The sequence below is a fragment of the Pleurodeles waltl genome, chromosome 8 (assembly GCF_031143425.1).
Source record: "Pleurodeles waltl isolate 20211129_DDA chromosome 8, aPleWal1.hap1.20221129, whole genome shotgun sequence".
Classification (NCBI taxonomy): domain Eukaryota; kingdom Metazoa; phylum Chordata; class Amphibia; order Caudata; family Salamandridae; genus Pleurodeles; species Pleurodeles waltl.
The window spans coordinates 23,804,762-23,827,774 of NC_090447.1; the positions used below are offsets into that span (position 1 = coordinate 23,804,762).

Below are 23,013 nucleotides of genomic sequence, written 5' to 3' on the forward strand. Positions count from 1 at the left end.
GGGTCGACCACAGGGACCCAGTTAGGCCCACTGAACAAAGTACTCTACATCCTGGTTGCGGAGCATTGCGTGTCTCTGCATCAAAGATGTGTTGCACAGCCCAGGTGATGCATACTTTCCGAGATGCAGCCAGGTTGGATAAGAGGTCCTGTTGTGTCGATGTTGAAGGTCCAATTGAAGGTGCTTGCAACATGAAAGATGCTGTTGAGGATGCGTTGCGCATTCGAGGTGGTGCGTCGGTTCTGATGAGCAGTGAAGCTGTGATGTAGAGCTGGTAGAGTGAAGACTGCCTTGAATTAGAGATGCTAGGAGCAGCTCTGAAGAAGCATTGTGTAGCAGTGGTTCCGAAGGCAATGCATCAAACCCAAGATGCCCCTGGGTCTCTTATTACCTGCTGAATTTGGCAAAAATCGTCAACATTTTTATGTATTATTTTAAGTGTTCTATTAGCAGATGCGAAGAAAGCATGGGCAATATATCCTGAAATTCTCAGCTGCTGTGAAGTGGTTTTGAAGTGGGTTTCCTGAAAACAAAATACGATTGCATTAGATGTTTTCAGGCAGGCCAAAACTGATCTATATTTGATTAATTTAATAAGACCATTGACGTTGCAGGAAACCCTTAATGAGTTTAAAGTCATGATTTCCCTTTTATCATTTCACAGATTCTCCCCTGATTAACCCATAGCAACATCATACATTGCTTCAGGGGACTAAGCAAAGCATAACTACCTTTATATAATTCGACATGGACTCTGGCTTCTAAATTCTAATTCTAATTGCTATTTGTCTGAGATGCCCAAAGGAAACATTTCGACTTTTTATTTACAAAAGTGAAGCCCACCTCCATCTGGCCCATCGTCATCAAGTCGCCCCTAGGAGCCCTACAGGTCATGGCACCTAAGGGTAGTACCATTCAGCCCTTCCTTATGAGACCTCTCATAGTGTTCTCCCACTTATGCATCCCCTCTGGACTAAGGGCCACATGTACAAAGCTTTTTTCTCATCACAAACGGCCCGATACGCAGAATCAGGCTGCTTGCAATGAGAAAAAAGCATTTTGGGATGTAAAGACCCTTTTTTGCGATTTGGTAATCTATTTACCGAATCGTGAAAATAGTTTGCGTGTCGCAATTAGGAAGGGGCGTTCCCTTCCTAATTGCAAGTTGCAGTGCGATGTAGGATTCTTTTGTGACCGGGAATTGCGACCTACCTCAGGAAAATGAATGAGGTAGTTAATTTGCGACCGCATTTGGAATTGCAAACAGTGTGAAGTACACTGTTATACATATGGTTTTGCGGCTTGCAATTTGCGACTCGCAAATGAGTCGCAAATTGCGAGTCACAAAACCCGGGGTCGTACATCTGGCCCGAGTGCCTTGGTGGCGAACTCAGGACTGCTTTCTTGATTGGTGGAGAGTGTGGACCAAAAATACTTCTCCTCGTTAATCTTCCATATCTTGACAGAGCATGTTAAACACAGCTTCACCATGATTTCAACACGTTCATAATGGAGCAAACATAAAAATTGTATAACAAGAGATGAATTGACAAAAACACTCTACAAGAAATAAATTAAAATAACAAAGAAAAAAGGGGGAGAAGATAAAACAAGCGTCTTATTTTATCTTGCACCTACAATTTCTTAATTTTTGTCTCTGGAGGAATTTTACATTCAAAAAATTCAGTGGCTTGTAGTACTGAGGAAAAAAGCTGAAATAAACGGTTATGAGTAACTTTCAGCTTCCTTCGTTGTACCAATCCGGCTTGAGCACCTTCTTTCTTGAACAAGTCAAGCATATTTTTTAATTCTTTGTGTCTATGTGCCATAGACAGGGACAGGTCAGAAAAAAATAATTATCACTAGTAACATCATCCAATGAGTGTGCTAGTTTGTTTCATAGTTTACATAGTGGCATGTAAGTACCATATTACTTGCCTACATAATTGTTTACAGACAGGGTCCAGCTAATGGGTGCAAGTGCTTACAAAATACATGTTCCTAATTCATCATAGGTGTGTAGAAGTTTTAAACACGTTATAAATCTTTGTAGTCAAGAGTAACACTGTGTGTAGGTGGCAGTTTAACTGTGTTCATTGTGTACCACACACGTTTTTTGGTTCTTCAGAAAAAGCTTTCAACAGGAGTAAGATTCTATGTAGCAGGTACTAACTTTTGACTGTGTGCACCACTTGTGCATGTTTTGCTTCAGAAGCAGGGCTAGCTGTAAACTTTTCACCACAATATCAAGGCTGCAGGTAGAATGAATTTTAGCACTTTCAGATCTCAGTTATTTTTTAGCAAATAGTGTTTTTTGACAACGTTTGCATAGAATGTACTCTGGTGACATTTGAGAGGTGATGCACCCTTAAAGCCTTGCTTGTGCTGAGTTGGCCCGTGCTGCAGATTTTGATAACTCCTCAGGTGTGTCTACATCCTTTCAACCTGGTGGCACGGTCCCTGCCCAGGTCCTCATCACTAAAGCATATAATAACCCTGCATATCTCAACTAAGCCCTTTTTAGCTACTTATGCAAGAAGATCATTTTTCTTCTGAGTCAAGCAGGGTTTAACGGGACAGGCTTCTCCATGATCATAAATGCTCACCTAAGCAGTAGGTTTTTTAAAATACTTTTTTCAACATTTTCTCCTCTTTGTCTTAAAGGAGATGTTTGCTTTTAGTCCCTATTTTTGTTCTATTTGTTTAAAAAAATAAAATACCAAAAGTAAAAAATGTTAAAAAACACAAAATATACAGTTGTTTAAAATGTTACTTGAAAATGCTCTTTTCAGAGCTACCCTATACTTAATTATGTATGTTGTTTATACTATGTACCTCTTTTTGGGCCAGATGTATCAAACAATTTTGCATTCGCAAATGGTGCGAATCGCAGAAATTGGCCGTTTGCAAATGCAAAAACATGGTTTGCGATGCATGAAAGGCATTCGCAGGCCAAAAACAAGGAATCACAAAATTTGTGATTTTTAGCGAAGCAACTTGGTTTTGTGTGTCACATTTTGCGTGTCGCAATTTGCGACATGAAATACCGAATCGCTATTTGATATCGCAAACTGCGAGTCTGAATAGCGACTCGCAAATACAGATTCGTTATTTCACGTCGCAAATTGCGAGACGCAAAATGCGACACGCAAAACCATGTCAAAATTCGATGCATCAAAAATTTGCAAATTGCTAATTTTCGCAGAATGGCCTTTTGCACATGCAATTTACCACAAATTGAAACCAGGTGGTAACCAGGTGCAACCTATATGAAGAAGCCCAGAATGCCTCAGACTCTTTTCCACAATGGCTGCACTCTAGGTCATGGCGAGGAGAAAGAGGATCTTGGTAGGTTTGAGGAGAGGGAGGAGGAGACAGGAGCGCATTTTCAGAGTGCGCATTACCCTTTTTGACCAGACTGAGGAGGAAATTTTTGATAAGTAGAGGTTGAGCTCAGCCATGGTACTTGCCCTGATAGCTGAGCTACAACCCATACTGCAGCACACAACACACAGGACTAATAGCATACCCACCCATGTGCAGGTATTATGCTCCCTGCACCTACTTGCCTCAGGGAGCTATCAAGGGGTCATAGCAGCAGCTGGAGGGGTTTCACAGTGTACCCTCTCCAGATTTTTCAATGCATTTCTAAATGCCATGCTGAGCAGGATACACCAGTACATCAGATTCCCCAACACTCCACAGGAATTACAGCAGACAAAATTGATTTCTACCAGATAGCACATTCCCCAAAGTCCTAGGTGCCATAGATGGGACACATGTTGCAATCTGTCCACCATCGGCCACAGAGTATGTGTACTGCAACCGTAAATACCAACATTCAATGAACATACAGGTGATATGCAATGCCTCCTACATCATAACTGATCTCGTGGCCAGGTACCCAGGGAGCACACATGATTCGTACATCTTTCGTCACAGCGGGATTCACAGAAGACTGCTAGCTGGGGAATTTGGTGAAGGATATCTACTAGGTATTTTCCCTCTGTACAATGGTGCATTGATGGCAGTTTGACGTCAGATGGCTCAGCTACTCATTATACCCTCTGTTCCTTCCAGGAGACAGTGCCTACGCAGTCGCACCTACATGATGACGCCCTACCTAAACCCTGCAACACCAGCAGAGTGGAGATACAATTCAGCACACAAGGCAACCCGCAACGTGGTGGAGCGCACCTTTGGCCTGCTGAAGAGTCGCTTCAGATGCATCCACACAATTGGAGGGACACTACAGTATAGCCCGGACACGACCTGTAGAATAGTGGCGACATGTGCGATCTTGCACAATGTAGCTACCACCAGGGGCATACCTGTGCAAATATCGGAGCCAGACTCAGATGAGGATGATGATCCCATACCACCCCTACAGCCAGCAGGCAGGACCAGTGCAGCAGAGGGCAGGCAAAGGCGTGCTGACATCACGCACAACCATTTTAGATGTAAGTTATGACAAAACAACCTCACTGACATGTATTCCGGTAGTTAGCACCTTTATAACCTTGACTTCATGTAACATACGTGTCACTAGGACAAAGCAATACGCATGAGTCATACATGAGCCATTAACAGTGTCGCACTATTGTCATGATAGTTTACTGTAATTCTACATGTGAAGTTAGTCCCCTGTGGCCATCAATGTCACTTTTTACGACCACGCATTCCACTTGAGTGCGCAGTGGCCTCGCCGGCACCTCTTGTCTCAGGCTCACAGGCAGTACTGTGCCTGGCACTGTGAAATCTAGGATCCATCATGGGTACTGCAAGACTGCTGAGGCTAGATGACTCCTCAGTATCCCCAACTCCCAGTTCACTGGGTGTAGCACTGCGTGTTGCCAGAATAGCATCCAGAACGTTGGTAACATCCTGAATGCAACATCCCGAATGCTATGTGCTGCCTCCACCTGTGCGGCCACAGCACGCCATGATATCAGGGCAGTAGATGTAGCTAGACGATTTACTGATCTACAAAAGCCACTGAACATTCCCATGAATTGCCTTTCATGCCTGCGATGGCTAACTCGCTCATGCCTGATCTCAGTACAGAGTTCCTTTATGGCATTGGTCAGTTCCCTGGTGTTCTCCGCAGCTGTTTGCTGTCCCTCATGCAGCTTGCAGATGTTTGTATTCAGACACTCTAACTGTGCAGTCCCCCCATATTGGCATTGTGTGACTGCAACTGCCTGTGCATTGCCCTCATGTTTTTGTTTGCAGGCGATGCACTTTGAGCATAGATGCTTCCAGGCCACCGAAGAATGATGGGCCCTCACCTACATCTGTGTGCTGTGTGCCTGCATCGTGAGGCCTCCTGCGGGGAGTTGAGTGACGCTGCGGCAGGGACTGCTGCCTTCCGGTGGATCTGGCTTCTGGGGATGGAGTGTGGCCTTCATCCCGCATGTCATCGGAGTCCTGGCTCAAATCGTGGAGAGGTAACACCCTTGCCCTGCGTCTGATTGGTGCGATACACAATGACTCGCTGGTGTTGGAGTCGGACAGAGGCTGTGTTTCTGCATCCCCCACAATGGCACATTCTGCTGCTGTTGGGCCTGAGCCATCTGCAACGACAATGAGCAGCATGTCATTTATGTATTTATCACCAAATGTGGCATAATGGTAATAAATGTACACTTACATCGTATCACTATGTACTGGGTGTTGAGTTCTTCTGGGTGTCGCTCTACTTAATTGCATTCTGTGTGCTAATTTCAGCTCTGGGTTGAGGACTACCACTCCCATAAAGCATTGTGGTGCCGAATCTAAGATGTGGAATGGAGTACTTATCACAATGGTTTGCACGACTTGCTATTTCCTAAGGGGCATTTGTACATACACATATGGGGTTACATATCATTATTGGACTTACCTTTACTGGTGCTGGGTGTGCCGGACTTGTCAATGTCAGTGACCCCACTGACAGCTTCTGGAAGCAGTGTGGACTCCACCAGGTCTTCCATGGGGGTGGAGGGTGTCTGGGTGGATGGTCCACCTCCTGTGCTCCTTGCCTCCTTTAGCCTGCCGGCCACCCTCTCCTTGGCACGGGAACGCAGGTCCTACCACCTCTTGCGTATCTCCTCCACTGAGCGCTGCGCAACCCCCACTGCGCAGATTTTGGTCTGGATGTCAGCCCAGAGTTTTCACTTCTCACTCTCTGGTACCTGGAGTGAGCTCTTCCCAAATAGCCGGTCATGGCTCCTCACCACCTCCTCAGTGAGCAACTCCAATTCTTGCTCACTGAACTTCAGCTTCCTCTTCCTCTCTCCCTTCTCCTTCCCATTACCAGAATTGGCCATGTTGATATCAGGTCCTGGCATGCTCACAAACTTGCTCCCTGGCGCTGGTCTGTGACTCTCTGCTGCTCCTGTGGGTGTGGTACCTGCAAACAGCATGGGCTGACTCACTTCCTGCTTGTGATGTCATCAGGCTGTGCCAGGTGACCGTTTTCGCAATTTGCGATTTTCAAATACCGAATCGCAAATATTTTTGTGGTTCGGTATTTGGACCTCGCAATTTGCATTAGCGATTTTTAAGAAATCGCTATTTCCGAATCGCAAATTTGTTACATAGCATTTTGCGACTCAGAAATATCGATTTCTTAGAAATCGCTATTTCCGATTCGCTAAGGTTTTTTTTCATACATCTGGCCCTTTATTTCCTTCTTGATGACTCTCGTGAGACATTCACGAGAGCCATGATGCTCCCATACGTACCATGGGTGATTCTCTCGAGCCCCTAGAGAGAGTCAGGTCCTAGTCTTCCATGTCGACTGCGAGGGGGCAGTGTTTGCGTTCACAAGCTTCTTGTGAGACTATACGTTTATATTGAATCTGCATTTTTACTGAACATATCCTGTTGTATTAGGTATAATTCATATGCACCAGATTTTCACTACCCCTCCACTTTTCCCGCAATTCTCTTGTGAGATTGTAAAAACACTGTAGAGGAAAAATTTTCATTTTTTTTCATTACAATAGTTATCACTTATAATCCTCACTACTAGACTATGAGGAGAGACCTCTCCACTGAGACCTTGCATAAAGATAACTAGTGTGTAGAGTAGGGCTCAGTAACATGCATAGTAGAATGGGGATCGTACTCACCTCACATGTAAGACCTCACTATTCCATCCCACTTATAACAAGTAACAACCTTCCCACTGGCACCTCTCCCCGGGGAAGTAACTTTTTTCATTAGTATGTGGTGATGGATTTCCTTGTCCTCTCACAGCTTTCCCCAGTACGACAGATATACAATAGTATGTAGGGAAGCTTTGTCTTCTGCACAAACACCTAACTTCAGGGCAACTTTGATATACAGTATGGTGTGGTGGACCTGCGGCCTCAGTGCTCATACCTCTCCTTAGAACAACAGCGATACAGATTGCTGTCTGTGAAGGAAGTCATCTCTCTGTTAACACATCTTACCAGGGTAAGAGGCATCTCTAGTAAGGTTTGAGAAAAATGTATCTCTCTGTTCATACATCTGCCCATGCTGACACTGATGCAGTTTCACAGGTACGTATACGATATACAGTCCCTTTCTTCATGGCTTTAGGCTAGCACCGAGCAAGGTTCAGGTTCGTACAAAGGATGCACTCACAGCGGCGCAGGAGCGGCGCAGGGTGCAGAGGTCAAAATAGGCGTCAGTGCCCAATGTTCGTCAGTGGAGACGGGGGTTGACGTACTGCTCACAGGTAAGTACCAGCAGTGGTAGAGGGTGGTGTCCGGGGGTTGAGGCATGCACCAGGCAGGCCACAAGTCACCACCAAGCTTACACCCTCAGCGGCACATGGGCGGCCAGGTGCAGAGTGCCAACATAACGTTGGGAGTCCAATGCTATGCAAAGGAGACAGGGGGTATCCGCTGCAGCGCTGCTCACAGTTGAGTAAAGCGGGCTAGGGGACAATCTCCTGGAGTTGAGGTAAGTACAGGGGGGCCAGAAGGCAGTACCAAACTTACACCCTCAGCGGCACAGGGGTGACCATGTACAGAGTGCCAACACAGTGTTGAGCGCCCAATGTTACTCAATAGAGGCGATGGCTTCCAGAAACGGGCTACAGGCTCTGGCCAGGAGGCATGGAGAGGTCAACCTACAGCTGCCCAGGTAAGTTGAGATGACAGGAGCCGTAGGGACACTGATGGTTCAGCTCCTGAAGGCCCAGGGGCTCCAGGTGCAGGGGTGTCTTCAGGCATCAGAATCAGCTTACCAGGCGGGTCAGAGTCAGGGGGAGCACTTGGTTTTAGTCTGCAGGTGTCCCTGGGGAGACCGGCAGAGGTCAGCCCCGGGTGGACTCTTAGTTGGAAGTGCCCGGGAACCTTCACTGGATGGGTGGGCCACTTGGACTCGGACCAGGGGCGTCGGGTGCCGTGGTCACTTCTGGTGTCAGGTTTCGCAGTTCCTCAGGTAGGCCTTTTCTCTCTTTAAAGATGGTTTCTTCTCAGAAGGTCCGCTATCCACTAGAGTTATGGTTTTTTCTCGAAAGCAGGCAGTCCTCCCAAGGCTTTGGAGATCACTGGGCTGCAGGACGGTCGTCTTCTGGGTGCAGGTTTCTTTGAAGAATGCAGACAGGCTGGTAGGGCTGGGGCCAAGTCAGTTGGTGTCTTCAGCCTTATTTGCTGGTGATAGGTTCAGCACTTCTTAGGTTGCAGCAATCTGATTCTAGGGTTCAGGGGTACCCCTTAAATACTGAATTTAGGGGCATTACAGTGAGTGCCAGATGGTAGCCAATGGGCTACTTACATTTTGGCCTAATTCCTTCCATGCAAGATGGAGGAATTTAAAAAGTAGTGTCCACATCAGCTCATCTACCATAAAGGTGGAACTGGCATGAAGTGGACGCTCCTATTAATTTACTTAATTTTCCCACCAGTCCTGCTGCCAAAAGTGGGGTCTGGAACTGGGGGTTGACCTCCTCCACCATTTGGAGAGGCCTGGGTTGCATTTCAGTGGTGGCAAGGCCTTTGAAGCTCCCTGCCCTGGAATGTCCAACCTGCCTGGGAGGGTAGGTCACACCTCTGCCCAGAGCAGGCCTTTGTTCTGAGCCTTCAAGAGCACTGACTCTCCTCACCTCAGGGAGCCACAACTTTGTGTAAGTTGGCTGTACTGGTTTCACCAGCCAGTGACCACGTTAGGAGTTGGTAGGTTTTGGAGGGGGCACCTCTGAGGTGCCCTCTAAGTGCATGTATTAATAAATCCGTCACTGAATTCAGTGAGTGTTTATTAATACGAGATGTTTGATACCAAACATCCCTATGGTCAGTGAAGCCATCATGTAGCTGGGGAACTCATAGTGACCAGTGTACAGCACTGTCACTCTTCACTTACTGTGTCTGAGAATTAACAAAGACATAGCAGGGGCATATCTGCACTTGCAGGTATGCCCGCACATGTAATATAATGCACCCTCCCTTTAGGGCTGGAAGGCCTTGCGTTGGCATGACTTACATATATTGCATGCAGTGCAACGGGGACAGGGCACACAGGCTGTTTGTCATGTTGTGTTTTCATTTTGGGTCTGCACCAAGACACGCAGCCTGCAAGGGCAGCACTGTGTGCTCTTAGGTGAGAGGGTACCTGAGCATGGCACAATCTGTGCTGCAGCCCTCAGGGACCTTCCTTTAGTACTCCATGCCCTACGCACTAGGGGCACTATTGACTAGGGACATTTGGTGGCAGTTAAAGGTTTGCCAATTTGAAAAACGACTGTGCAGTTTTAGGGAAACTAAACAGGTCCCCAGTGCACTTTCAGTCGAAATTGCACCAGAAAATAGGCAAAAAGTGCGGGGGGTCAAAAGAGACACTTTCCTACAGGTAGAGACTGGTGTCTCTGCCCATACCTCTTTTCATGATGATGAATGTCATTAGTAGAGTGTGAAATGGAGTATCCTCTCTATTGACCACTGTGTCTTGCACATTTGAATGTGAGGACACACCCACTTCTCTCTCAGATATCTCCTTATGTGGACAGGCATGTGTATTATGGTGTACACAAAGACAGAGCTCTGCACTGAAACTTCTCCCCACAGTGGCAAGCATATATACTAAGATGTGCAAAAGAACTACCCTCTCCACCAGCAGACAGCACTGCCTAGTACCATGAGAATGCAATGCATTTGCCTCTCTTCCAAAACCTGCCTCTTGTATAACAATCTTTATTCTACAGTGGAATGAAGCTCTAATCTCTCTGCAGTACCTTAAACATACACATACATGCAGCAGAAGAGGTACAGTTCTTGAAGAATGAACTGACACTTTAAGTCAACATTAGAAGACTGTATTAACTATCAAAACTTTAAAAGCTATTAAGGAAAAAATCAGCATGAAATTCAAACATTTTATATACAAAAAACTAGTTAGCTACATAACAAACAATAGCTGCAACAACTATAAAACAACACATTTTAAAATAATTTATCTTTACTGACTTTCTGTCACCAGAATGTCAGCATCAGATTAACAGCCCAGTGTTGTTCCTACTCCCAACCACCCAAGCCCGCCAAGGAGTCCTTGGTGTGGCAGTTTTTTAAATAACACAAGGTGGGAAAAAAGTATTTGCTAAACACATATTATGCAAAATATGCACACAGGAGCTCAGCAGAACCAACAGGAACAACCGATACAGTATGTGTACCACAGGGATGTGGCTACATTCAAGGGCTATGAACCCTCAATGCCTTGCTTGGGCTGAGTTAGCCATGCTACAGAGCTTGATAACTCCTCGGGGCTTCCACATCTTTTAAACCTGGTGACACTGTTCCTGCCCAGGTGCTCAATGCTCAAGAAAATAACAACCCTCCTTATTTAAATAAAACCATTTTTGTTGTTTAAGTAAGCAGATCATTTTGTCATCAATAACAAGTAGAACTGCACAGAACAAGCTGCTCCAAGGGTATAAATGTATCGAAGGCAGTAAGAACAACATCAGTTATGCAATTAAATGTTTTCCTGACTTTACGCACAGTTACTGTTCCATCTTTCTTCCAAAGTAAACAAGTGACATGGTGCTTCTGTTTTTCAGAGCTTCTGTTTTCTATTTCCTCCATATAAAAATACAAAATATTAAAAATATATAAAGTTTACTCCGATAAACACCATCTCCAGTAATACTCCTTCCTATAGAAGCAAGTGTGCATACTACAGTCTATTTAAAGATCGCCTGCTCCTTTCAACTGTTCACAATCCCAGGAGACTCTTGTGAGATTGCAACTTTTTTGAAAAATAGGAAGCAACCAACTCCTCATCACAGTACTTATCTCTTACACACTTCCTCTCAAAAACAGTGATCAAAAATGGATTCATAATAATGGAGTTTATTCAGAACTCGTCTACCCCTTTCTAATATTGACAATCCCATGTGAGTCCCACAAGATTGTAAAAATTAGTTCAAAACAATACACATTCATTTTTTATCACTGTAGTTATCCCTTAGACACCTCCTCTCCAAATCTAGGGGGGGGGAGCAGCATGCCCTTCTGCTGCCCCCTTACATAGCTTTTTTACTTCATTTCCACATCATCTTGAATTTTTCACAGTAAACAGTAATTGCGCCCATTTAATTTCTAACTTTCCAATAACCAGCCAATCAGAGTGGCTGTGAGACTTGTAGGGGCCTCTCGCTCCTGCGAGAGCATGAAGAGTCATGGGAAAAACAGACCTTTTAACCAATCACAGGTCTCCATTTCTGAATTCTCACTCTTATGGGAGGCCCGCAGGACTCTCACAAGGCCAACCATCCAAATGTGCAACTTTGTTTGAGCCTTCATTTCTCAAAAACTACTGAACAGATTTGCACCAAATTGTAAAAATCATAATCTGTGGACCAAGATCGCTTCCTGTCGAATCTGGTGTCCTTCCTTTCAGCAGTTTTTGCTGTAGCTGTGTCTGAAGAAGTCTACGGAAAATGCACTTTTTCTCGGCCCCCACTTGATGGATCACCCCGAACTTTCCAGGAAGGAGATGAGGTGGATAAACTTTTTGTTGGAAAGTTTTGTGAAGATTCATCAAACAGGGCCAATAGTATGAGCAAACCAAAAAAGGCTCTGTCTATGGAAAGACAAACTTAACAATAACTACTGGCAGTAGGTAATATAGATATATATGTACACACCTTTATAAGCTAATGTATTTGTCTGCTATCCTTGAACTTATTAAGTTAGCATCACATGTGAACTTTGTTCTCTGACCTCCTTTTCAAATTTCAAATGTAATGTACTTCATACCAGCAACCCCTAAGGTGCACTCTTGCTCCATTTTACCATTTGGGGATCTCCACCCCGACAGTGAATTCGCCCTATTTTCACCATTAAAATATATATTTTCTTTACATTTGTTACTATGTAAATTGAATTTACCACTATTTCCTATGTGGTTTTCATTTAAGTCCCTACCTCCTTTATTTTTTATCGAAGGGGGTTGCAATACCAGTGGTTGGCCATGAGTGGCACTAGACTTGCTTCAGCCATAAAATGGATTAAATTACTATTGTTATGGGTCCCGTTTTGACTGTAGTAACTGTATAACTGCAGTTTGTGAATACACATGAGCTTACTCTTTTGTGGTTGGTTTGACATTCCTCCCTAAACCCCTCCCTGCCCCTTCCTAAACCCCTGCTTACTCCTGACTAAACTCCTACGATTTACTAGTAGGTATTTCCCTTTTTGTAGCCACTCCCCTTGGTCCTTTCCACATTTAATTCTAAGTAGTAACATTGCAAGTGTGAGGACCTCCCCAAAGAAAAGTTAGGAGACGTGAAGTTGAACATTTACACTCATAATGTGTGAGTAGCATTTTGCAGTACTTAAGTAGTACTATTGTAGTACATCTAAACATACAACAAAATGCAGTTTGTGAATATGCCCCGTCGTCTTCTTCTCTTGGTAGTCTCCCCTTCTTTCACCTTCCCTCGTTCCTTCAAGATTACCCTCTCTATCACTCCCTTGCTGTCACTCTCACAATCGTTTTGTGTACTTTGGTCTCTTTTTTCCCTCTTTCCATTTTCCATTCATTACTCTAATGACTTTACATCTATTTATACATCACTTTGTCTCCCTTCCCCACTTTCTTTCTCTCTTTCACTCTTCTTCATGAACTCCTTTCATGTCTCCCCTTCTCTTTCTCTAAACACACTGTCCTTCACTTTATGTCGCTGCGTCAGGATTCACATATATTGTCTGAGAACAACCCGCCCTGCTCCCCAACACGTAGCTCTGCCAGCACACAAAGACATACCAGAAGCAGAACTAAACACTAGAGGGAAGGGAAACTGCCATGTCACTCTTCCGAAGTCCAGTGTAACCTCTACCCCAAATTCTGCATTCCGATCCCACTGCAGAACTTTAGGTTGAGGCTACCATAGAACAGGAAGATTAGTGTTTTTGATGTAACTGGTTTGACCCTAGAGCAAGAACTAGGGCGACTGCCGCTTGAGCCCCTAGTGTTACTACTGGAAAATAACTTACACACCAGGGAGACATAGGATGGAAACCAGGGAGATATAGGAAATGGGTGGAAAGCTATACTAAAAAACTCTTTGTATATGATGTAGTTGTTTGGTGATGTCTGTAAGCAAAGCATTTGTAGTATGCCTTGGCTTGCAATGAAGACAGAAGAGAGTTGGCTTGTACTGTGAAGATAAGAGTAAGCTATGCTGTGACAGATGGTACAGACATTTGAGGTGCAATAACATGAAAAAAATGTGCATGAGATCCAAAGAAGAAAGCACCCTAAGGAGGAATGCAAGGAGTTATTGTATATTGGTTCAGCCAATTGCAACCAGGTGGCATTTTGTTCCTGATGATTCATGGTGTAAGATCAAATGGTATTTCACTAAGGATTGACTGACCCTCCTGGTTCGCCCATCAGTTTGAGGATGATGACTGGTAGATCTATTGAGCCAGCTTTACTTTTCTTTCACACAATGGAGTAAGGCAACTTGCTTTGCTGATTTGAGGAAAAGGGGGGAACAGAAAAGTGCTGTAACTACTAAGATATGGTGCACTTCTCCCAGTTGTAGCGCACTGTGTGCTGCCCATTGCCAACGCAGGATAAACAATAAAGGGAATGTAGGGCAAAGCACTTGGAAGCACAACACAGTAGGACTGAAGCTCAGTAAGTTCTGCACCCACAATTGCTGTTACAGATTGTGACTGCTAATACCCATATATTGAATATACATATGAAGGCAGGGTCTGTGGAGCTCATATCTATGGTGATGTTATAAAAGTTACTCAAAGACAATACTCACAGGCCTGGTGGTTGAGTTTCAAGGGTGGTAGCCCTTTGAAGCTCACTGCCAGGGCAGAGTATATTCCTGAGGCAGGGGGTGTTAGCTCCTCCACCCAGGAAGGCCATTGTTTTACAAACCAGAGAGACAGGGCTCTCCCCCAAGGTTTGTATATTGGCTGTCTGAAGGTCACAGGCTGGCTGAAACCAGTCACAACCATGCCAGGTTAGTTAGCTTTTGCAGGGGGCATCTCTAAGGTGACCCCTGGGTACATTTTAGGTACCAGTTTGGATTTATTATTCTGAGTTGTTTTATACCAAATAACCCAGGGTTCAGAGTAGCCATCGTGTAGCTGGGAAACTCGTGTTGACCAGTGTCCAGCACATATATTAAAATGGCTGCTCTGTTCACTCAGTATGCCCCAGGTTTGGCAAGGACACAGTGCGGGCATATTGCTCATGCAGCTATGTCCTCACATACAACATAGTGCACCCTGCCTTAGGGCTGGAAGGCCTGCCAGAGGGGTGACTTTCCTATATGGTATGCAGTGTATAGCACTGTAGGCAGTGCTGGGTGCATCTGGATGCATGGCCCAAGAGGGTGGCACAATCAGTGGTGCTGCCCTCAGGGGCCTTCACTTAGTACCCCATGCACTGAGTACCTAAGTACCATTTACTAGGGACTTATAGTGGCAGCTAAAGATGTTTCGAATTACCTTTACAATTTTAGGGAAATAACCCTGGCACTGGGAACCTGGCTAGCAGTATCCCAGTGCACTCCAGTCCAAGTTGCATTCAGAAACCAGGAAAAAAGTGTGTGTAGGGGGGTAATGGAACAAGGTGCCAGTTTGCCACACTCAGGAACAAGGAATAACTATGGCTCAGGAGCTCAGGAAAATAAGAATAGCAAAAGCTTAAGAAACAAGGGTCTGTCTCAAAGGAACCCAGTTGCAAATGACATACACTGGACATACACTGGACTGAAGGGAGCTGGGACTTGAAAGATCTCACAGTAATCAAATGCATCAGGTGTAAGCAGGCTACTGGCAGCTGGCAGCCATAGTTGTTCTGAAATCCACACCCATCTTTGGCCTACAGGGGTGGAGGCGAAGCACTGATCAGGGGATTATATGTATTGGAATTCCAAGCATAAGTAGACTGGCTTCCACAAATCCCGGCATGGATTGGGAATGCATGGCAATTTCCAAATAGCGTCCAAATGGCTGGAAGTGAGTATATGCATGCACGAGTGCTCAGGAAGCAAATCATGACAGTGTTCTGGCTGTGCCAAAAAACTGATGTAACCCTGTAGGAAGCTGGCTCTGTATATACTATCTCAAAATAAATGAGAGATAGTGTGCACAGAGGCCTGGGGTTCCCTAAGAGGCTTGACAGAGGCAATAATAGATAATACTAATGCTCTATTTGTGGTAGTGTGGTCGAGCAGTTAGGCTTATCAGAGGGTAGTGTTAAGCATTTGTTGTACACAAACAGGCAATAAATGAGAACACACACTCATTGACTTAACTCCAGGCCAATAGGTTTTTATATAGAAAAATATTATTTTCTTAATTTAATTTAGAACAACAAGATTCAAATTGCAGGTAAGTACATTAAATGGAAGGTACTTTGCATAGGTATAGATAGGACTTTGAATCAAAACAGTAATGTGCACAGTTTGGCATAAAATGGCAATAAGCTATTTTAAAAGTGGACAGAGTGCAAAATTCAACAGTTCCTGGGGGAGGTAAGTACAGGTTAGTTTCTGAGGCAAGTAAAGAACTTACAAGTTCAGTTCCCGGGGCATAGGTTACCCACTGTGGGGGTTCAAGTCAACCCCAAACACCCAGCACCAGCAACAGGTGCAGAGGTCAAAGAGAGGCCCAAATAACATAGGCCCCTATGGAGACTAGGGGTGCTCCAGTTCCAGTCTGCTAGCAGGTAAGTACCTGCGCCCTCGGGGAGCAGACCAGGGAGGTTTTGTAGAGAACTGGGGGGGTCCCAAGTAGGCACACAAAATACACCCTCAGCGGCACAGGGATGGCCAGTTGCAGTGGGCAAACAAGACATCGGGTTTTGTTTAGGAATCAATGGAGGGACCTGGGGGTCCCTTAGACGATGCAGGCGGGCCCAGGGGGGCTTCTCAGGCCAGCCACTGACTGGGCAAGGGTGAGGGCTGCCTGCTGGTCACTGCTTCACCGGTAGTTGGTTCTTCACGGGCCTGGGGGCTGTGGGTGTAGTGCGTCTTCCAGGCATCGGGTTTCTTTGTAACCGGGCAGTCACGGCCAGGGGGGGTCCTCTGGATTCCCTATTAAGGCGTCGTCGTGGGGGTGCAGAGAGGTCGGCTCAGGGTGGACACGTCATTGGAGCCGCCTGGAGGTCCTCTCTGCGGCGTTGGTTTCTCTGGACACGGGCCAGGGGCTTCGGGTGCAGAGAGGTAGTGACTCACGCTTCCGGAGTGAGGTAAGAGTCCCTTTAAAGATGGTTTCTTCTTGTTGCTTTAGACATGGCCACTGTCCATTGGAGTTTCTTGGTCCTTTGGAGTTGCAGGGCAGTCCTCTAAATTGGCAGAGGTCGCTGGGCCCACAGGAGCGTCGCTGTTGCCGGTTCTTTGAATCAGGGGACAGGCCGGTAGGGATTCTTCTCTGTGGGGTTTTCAGGTCAGCAGTCCTTCTTCTTGTTAGGTTATCAGGTATCTGATTTCCTGGGCTCAGGGTCACCACTAAATACTAGATTTAGGGGGGTGTTTAGGGCTGGAGGGCAGTAGCCAATGGCTGTCCCTCAGGGTGGCTACACCCTCCTTGTGCATCCTCCCTTAAGGGAGGGGGGCACATCCCTAATCCTATTGGCCTAAATACTCCAAAGCAAGATGGAGGATTTTCTAAGGAGGGGGTCACATCAGCTCTGGTCACCTTAGGGTGGTCCTGGCGGAGGGGGTGACTCCTCCTTGTTTTTCTCATTATCTTCTCCAGACTTGCCGCCAAGAGTGGGGCTGTGTCCGGGGGGGCGGGCATCTCCACTAGCTGGAGTTTCCTGGGGCATTGTAACAACAGGCTTGAGCCTTTGAGGCTCACCGCCAGGTGTTACAGTTCCTGCAGGGGGGGGAGTTTGAAGCACCTCCACCCAGGACAGGCTTTGCTCCCGGTCACAGAGTGCACAAAGGCACTCACCCCATGTGGCCAGAAACTAGTTAGGCTGGCAGAGATCGGTCAGCCTCATACTAGCAGTTGAGCTGGCATGCAGGGGGCATCTCTAAGATGCCCTCTGTGTGCATTTCTCAATAAATCCCACACTGGCAACAGTGTGGATTTATTGTACTGAGAAGTTGGATACCAAACTTCCCAGTATTCAGTGCAGTCATTATGGAACTGTCAAGTTCGTGTTTGACAAACTCCCAGACCATATACTCTTATGGCTACCCTGCACTTACAATGTCTAATAATTGGCGTAGACACTGTAGGGGCATAGTGCTCATGCAGCTATGCCCTCACCTGTGGTATAGTGCACCCTGCCTTAGGGCTGGCAGGCCTGCTAGAGGGGTGACTTACCTATGCCACAGGCCAGGCAGTGGGTTGTGGGCATGGCACTCTGAGGGGAGTGCCATGTCGACTTAGGGGCATATTTATACTCTGCTTGCACCGAATGTGCGTCAAAAATTTTGACGCACATTCGGCGCAAACCCTGCCCCATATTTATACTTAGACTCTCAACCCTGCGGACGTCAAAATCACACCATGTGCGTCATTTTTTGGAAGGGGGAACTTGCCTTGCGTTAATTATATGCAAGGTAGGCGTTCCCTTCCAAAAAATGACATTAAAGCCTGTGTGCCTTATTTATACTCTGCCGTCATTTTGACGCACAGGAGGGGGCGGGCCTTAAAAAACGGCACCCAGCCTGATGGGCGCTGTTTTTTAATGCCTGGGTCAGGGCAGGCGTTAAGGGACCTGTGGGCTCGGAAGGAGCCCAGAGGTGCCCTCCCATGCCCCCAGGGACACCCCCTGCCACCCTTGCCCACCCCAGGAGGACACCCAAGGATGGAGGGACCATCCCAGGGAAGGAAAGGTAAGTTCTGGTAAGTATATATATATATTTTTTTTTTAAGTGGCATAGGGGGGCCTGATTTGGGCCCCTCTACATGCCACTATGCCCAATGGCCATGCCCAGGGGACATAAGTCACCTGGGCATGGCCATTGGGCAAGGGGGCATGACTCCTGTCTTTGCTATGACAGGAGTCATGTCAATGGGAATTGTGCGTCAAAAGAAATTGGCGCAAGTCAGGTGTGAGGCCTGATTTTTGCCTCAGACCTGACTTGCACCATTTTTTTACGCACAACCCCCATTTTCCCATACCCCGGCGCTGCCTGGTGCGAGTCATTTTTTTTTACACGTACCAGTCCGCAGCGCCGGCTAACGTCATTCCATAAATAAGGCGCCCGCATGGTGCGTTGGAATGGCATTAGCCGGCGGTAAAATGTTTGACGCACAACTGCGTTGGTGCAGTTGTGCGTCAAAAAGTATAAATATGTCCCTTAGTCTTTTGCTCCCAACAGCACACACAAGCTATGAGGCAGTGTGCATGTGCTGAGTGAGCGGTTCCCAGGGTGGAATAATACATGCTACAGCCCTTAGAGACCTTCCCTGGCCACAGGGCCCTTGGTACCAGGGGTACCTTTTATAAGGGACTTATCTGTGTGCTAGGGCTGTGCCAATTGTGGAGACAAAGGTACAGTTTTAGGGAAAGAACACTTGTGCTGGGGCCTGGTTAGCAGGGTCCCAGCACACTTTCAATCAAAGCTGGCATCAACAGAAGGCAAAAAGGTAGGGGGTAACCATGCCAACAGTGGCATTTTCCTACACAAACAGTGGCATTTTCCTACAGCTCCCTCAAAGCTTTCAGGTTCATGGCCCGACACTCGAAGCACGACTTTGGGTTGTGGTTTCGCTCCAAACACCAGAGGCACACAAGGTGCGGATCCGTCACCAACAACATGCGGTGACCGGAGATGCAGTGCTTGAATCCGGTCTTACCGGACATCCCTTGATGCATCAAAACTTATCAAAAACAAATTCAAGAAAGTGTCACAGTTAGTAAAAAAATGACTGGGGTAGCTTTTCTCCGGATCTGTGCATAGGCTGGCGTGGAAAGAAAAGAACGGACGTCAGCGCTCTGTGGTGGTGCCTATATATGACTGTGACGTCATCACGCGAACACAATGCCAACGCCGCCCCTGGAGTCGACTGACACCACCTAACGGCATGCAGGAGTACTGCTCAAAGAAAAAATCTCCAGATCCAGTCTGACGCTTGGGGAAATTCGAAGGTAAGGAATCTGAAACTAATAGCTATTTTTCACTGCTCTTCAAAGAGTCCTTCCATAATAGTTATTTTTCACAGCTCTTTATAAACCCATCTGTATTGATCTCATTAACTTAGTTCTGCCTTTGAATGAGCCAAGAAGGATTCCAAGTTTGAGACATTCATGTTCCATACAGTCAGAATGTGAGGAGCGTGCACTTTGCTTTTTTCCAGGTGTAGGGCCAGATGTATGCAAAAAGTGGTTTGCGATTCCCTAATAGCGAATATTTGCAATTTGCTATTAGAAAATCGCAAACTGGGATGTAGTACAGTGTGTTTGACACTGTTTGCGATTCCCAAATGGGTCACAAGAGACCTGCCTCATTAATATTCATGAGGCAGATCAAATTTGCGACCCATTTGGGAATGGCCACAATCACAGAGCAGGTGGCCTGCTGGAGGCAGCAGATCACCTTGTCTGTGATTGCTCTCAAATAAGGCAGGGTTTTTTTTGTAATGCAGCCTATTTCCTTAAAGTAAGAGATTCATTACATAAAGAAAACTGAAAAGTTTTCTTTTTAGTTTTGAAGAGTAGGCAGTGGTCCATGGGACCACTGCCTGCTCTATAAAAATGTTTGCACCCCCATCCGCAAAGGGGAAGGGGTCCTCTGGGGTCCTCTTCCCATTTACAAATGGGTTACAACCAACTTCAAGTTGGTGTTAAGTGAGAATGTTTTGGGACCGCATTCCGGGTCGCAAAATATTCTCACATGGCCCTGCGACTCACTATTAGGAAGGGTCACCCTTTGCACGCCCCTTCCTAATATCAACTTGCAATCCCTATTTTGCAAGTCACATAGGGATGGTACATGGCCAGAAGCCTTTTACGGGTCACAAACCAGCAAATCTGCTTCATACATCTGGCCCCTAGTTGCGCACATAAAGCATCAGCCTTTCCATGATGTTTTCACCATTTATATGTGATTTGGGCCAGATGTAAAAAGGGTTTTGCGGCTCGCAAACCGTGAAAAATGCCGTTTGCGAGGCGCAAAAGCCTCTCCGATATGCAGAAATGAATTTTGCGATTCGGATCCGACTCGCAAAATGCATTTCCGACTCGCAAGTAGGAAGGGGTGTTCCCTTCCTATTGGCGACTCGCAATGCAATTCAATTTCATTTGGGACCGCAAAACGGTCGCAAATGAAATCGCAGTTACCATCCACTTGAAGTGGATGGTAACCCAGTCGCAAACGGGAAGGGATCCCCATGGGACCCCTTCCCCTTTGTGAATGGAAACAAAAATAATTTTTCAGAGCAGGTAGTGGTCCTATGGACCACTGCCTGCTCTGAAAAATACCGAAACAAAAGGTTTCAGCTCGTGCAGCTCGTTCAGCTCGTGCAGCTCGTTTTCCTTTAAGGAAAACGGGCTGCAGATAGAAGAAAAAAAAAAATGATTTATTAAAAAGCAGTCACGGACATGGTGGTCTGCTGTCTCCAGCAGGCCCCATCCCCGTGAGTGCCCATACTCGCAATGGGGTCGCAAAGTGCGACCCACCTCATTAATATTAATGAGGTGGGTCTTTGCGACCCCATTGTGAGTTGCAGAAGGTGTCTGAGACACCTTTCTGCATAGCAAATTGCGACTTGCGAGTCGCACGGACTCGCAAATTGCAAGTCGCAATTTGCTTTTTTGCTACATCTGGCCCTTGGTACTTAGACCTAGAGAAAACTGCATCCACCTGGCATGTCAGGAGCAAGTATACTTCGATGTAAGCATTGAGTTTAAAAATCCTAGGTTTTGTGAACAGTCCATATCAACTACCTCTCGAATACCAGCCAGGGATTATCTTCAATGAGAGTGAAATGTGCCCCCGAAACTGCCATCAGTCTCACATCTCACCCATGAAACCGACTTATGTCCTGATTTACGGTTTGAGGGGTGGGGTAACTCTGTCGCAATAGTGACGGATATCCCGTCCACCACACTACAACTGCATTGTATCCTATGGAACTTTTAATACGGCGGACAGAGTAACCTGGCCGTCAAACTCCAAGTCTGGGCCACAGTCTGGATTATCTAAATCTTCTCGGGTACCTATCGTCATTCTCAACTTGTTTTAAATTTTTCCAAAATTATGGTTCACTACAGCAGTCTCTCCAGTGGAATTAATAGACATCCTCAGGCCTTGAATGGTATTTTCCGTTGGCTGGACAATTTCCATAACTTTTTGGTGAGTCAATTTCTCTGTGTCCATCAGTTTTTCTTGAACTTTTTTAGTCGTGCACTTTTGTTGATTTCTTAACCTTTCATCCTGAAAGACTTTGTAGTTGCAAGATGCTGCTAACTGTCTCAAAGCTGCTATGAAATTCTCCAGAGAAAACCGCACTCACATCCTGAACTTAAACCTTTAGACCTCCCTGATTCTCTTTTTCTCACAGTTTTTCTCAAGTCACAGGCTCCTTTTCTTTACCTCCTTCCTCTAAATGCGGTGGAAGATGCTTCAACGCCCTGCATTCTCCTGCCCCCGTCACCGTTTAAGCACTGCTCACTTCCTGGAAGGAGTAAGGGCCAGATGTAAGAAGGCTTTTGCACCTCGCAATGGCGAAAAACCCCTACCCGATGCCGACTCGCAAAATGTGTTTCAGACTCGCAAATAGGAAGGGGTGTTCCCTATCTATTTGCGAGTCGCACTACGATGTAAGTTGCTTTGTGACCGCAAAAGCGGTCGCAAATCAACTCGCAGTTACCATACACTTGAAGTGGATGGTAACTCATTCGCAAACGGGAATGCTCACAAGAATATTTTTTCAGAGCAGGCAGTGGTCCTATGGACGACTGCCTACTCGCTGCAAAGAGAAGAAAAAAAAACTGCTTTATTGCAAAGCAGTCATGAACATGGAGGTCTGCTGTCTCCAGCAGGCCACCATCCCCGTGAGTGCCTAGACTCGCTATGGGGTCGCAAACTGCGACCCACCTCATAAATATTTATGAGGTGGGTCTTTGCTACCCCATAGCGAGTCGCAGAAGATGTCTGAGACACCTTTCTGCATGTCCTTTTGCGAGGTGCAAATTGCGAGTCGCTGGGACTCACAATTTGCACCTCGCAAAAGGAAACCTACCTACATCTGGCCCTAAGTGTGTCCCTTCCTACCGCTGCCACAGAACTCTGAAGCTCTGCTTCCCACACCTTCCAGGCACGGGTGCTTCCCCAGGACTACAGAGGATGCAGAATGTATTGTTCATTCCATGTCTCTGTGTGGCAAACTGGACAATTAGTATGGATAAAAATGCTGCAGGTATATTTAGAATGTTGATGCTTAGTGATTCACTCACAGATGTGAAATATTTCCCTTTTCCTAGTACTAAGTTCTATAAAAGGGTTAAAATTGATAAGCAAGCCTACTTAAAACATACAGTTTAATTACTGCAGATGCTGCACTGTGGTGCTGTGGCCAGTAGATGGCGGTAATGCATAATATT

The 23,013-nt window shown here is 46.1% G+C and overlaps 1 protein-coding gene across 1 annotated transcript in view; it reads right to left on the reverse strand.

The window, feature by feature from the left end:
- Positions 1 to 1,341: 1,341 nt before the first annotated feature.
- The window catches only part of LOC138249318 (transient receptor potential cation channel subfamily M member 2-like), a 369,646-nt gene continuing 347,974 nt past the window's right edge, over positions 1,342 to 23,013 (reverse strand). The window contains exons 23-24 of the mRNA XM_069203277.1: positions 20,890 to 20,959; positions 1,342 to 1,560 (exon numbers count right to left, since the gene is read on the reverse strand). Coding sequence (XP_069059378.1) covers positions 1,342 to 1,560; positions 20,890 to 20,959 — 289 coding nt within the window. The remainder of the gene's footprint in view (positions 1,561 to 20,889; positions 20,960 to 23,013) is intronic.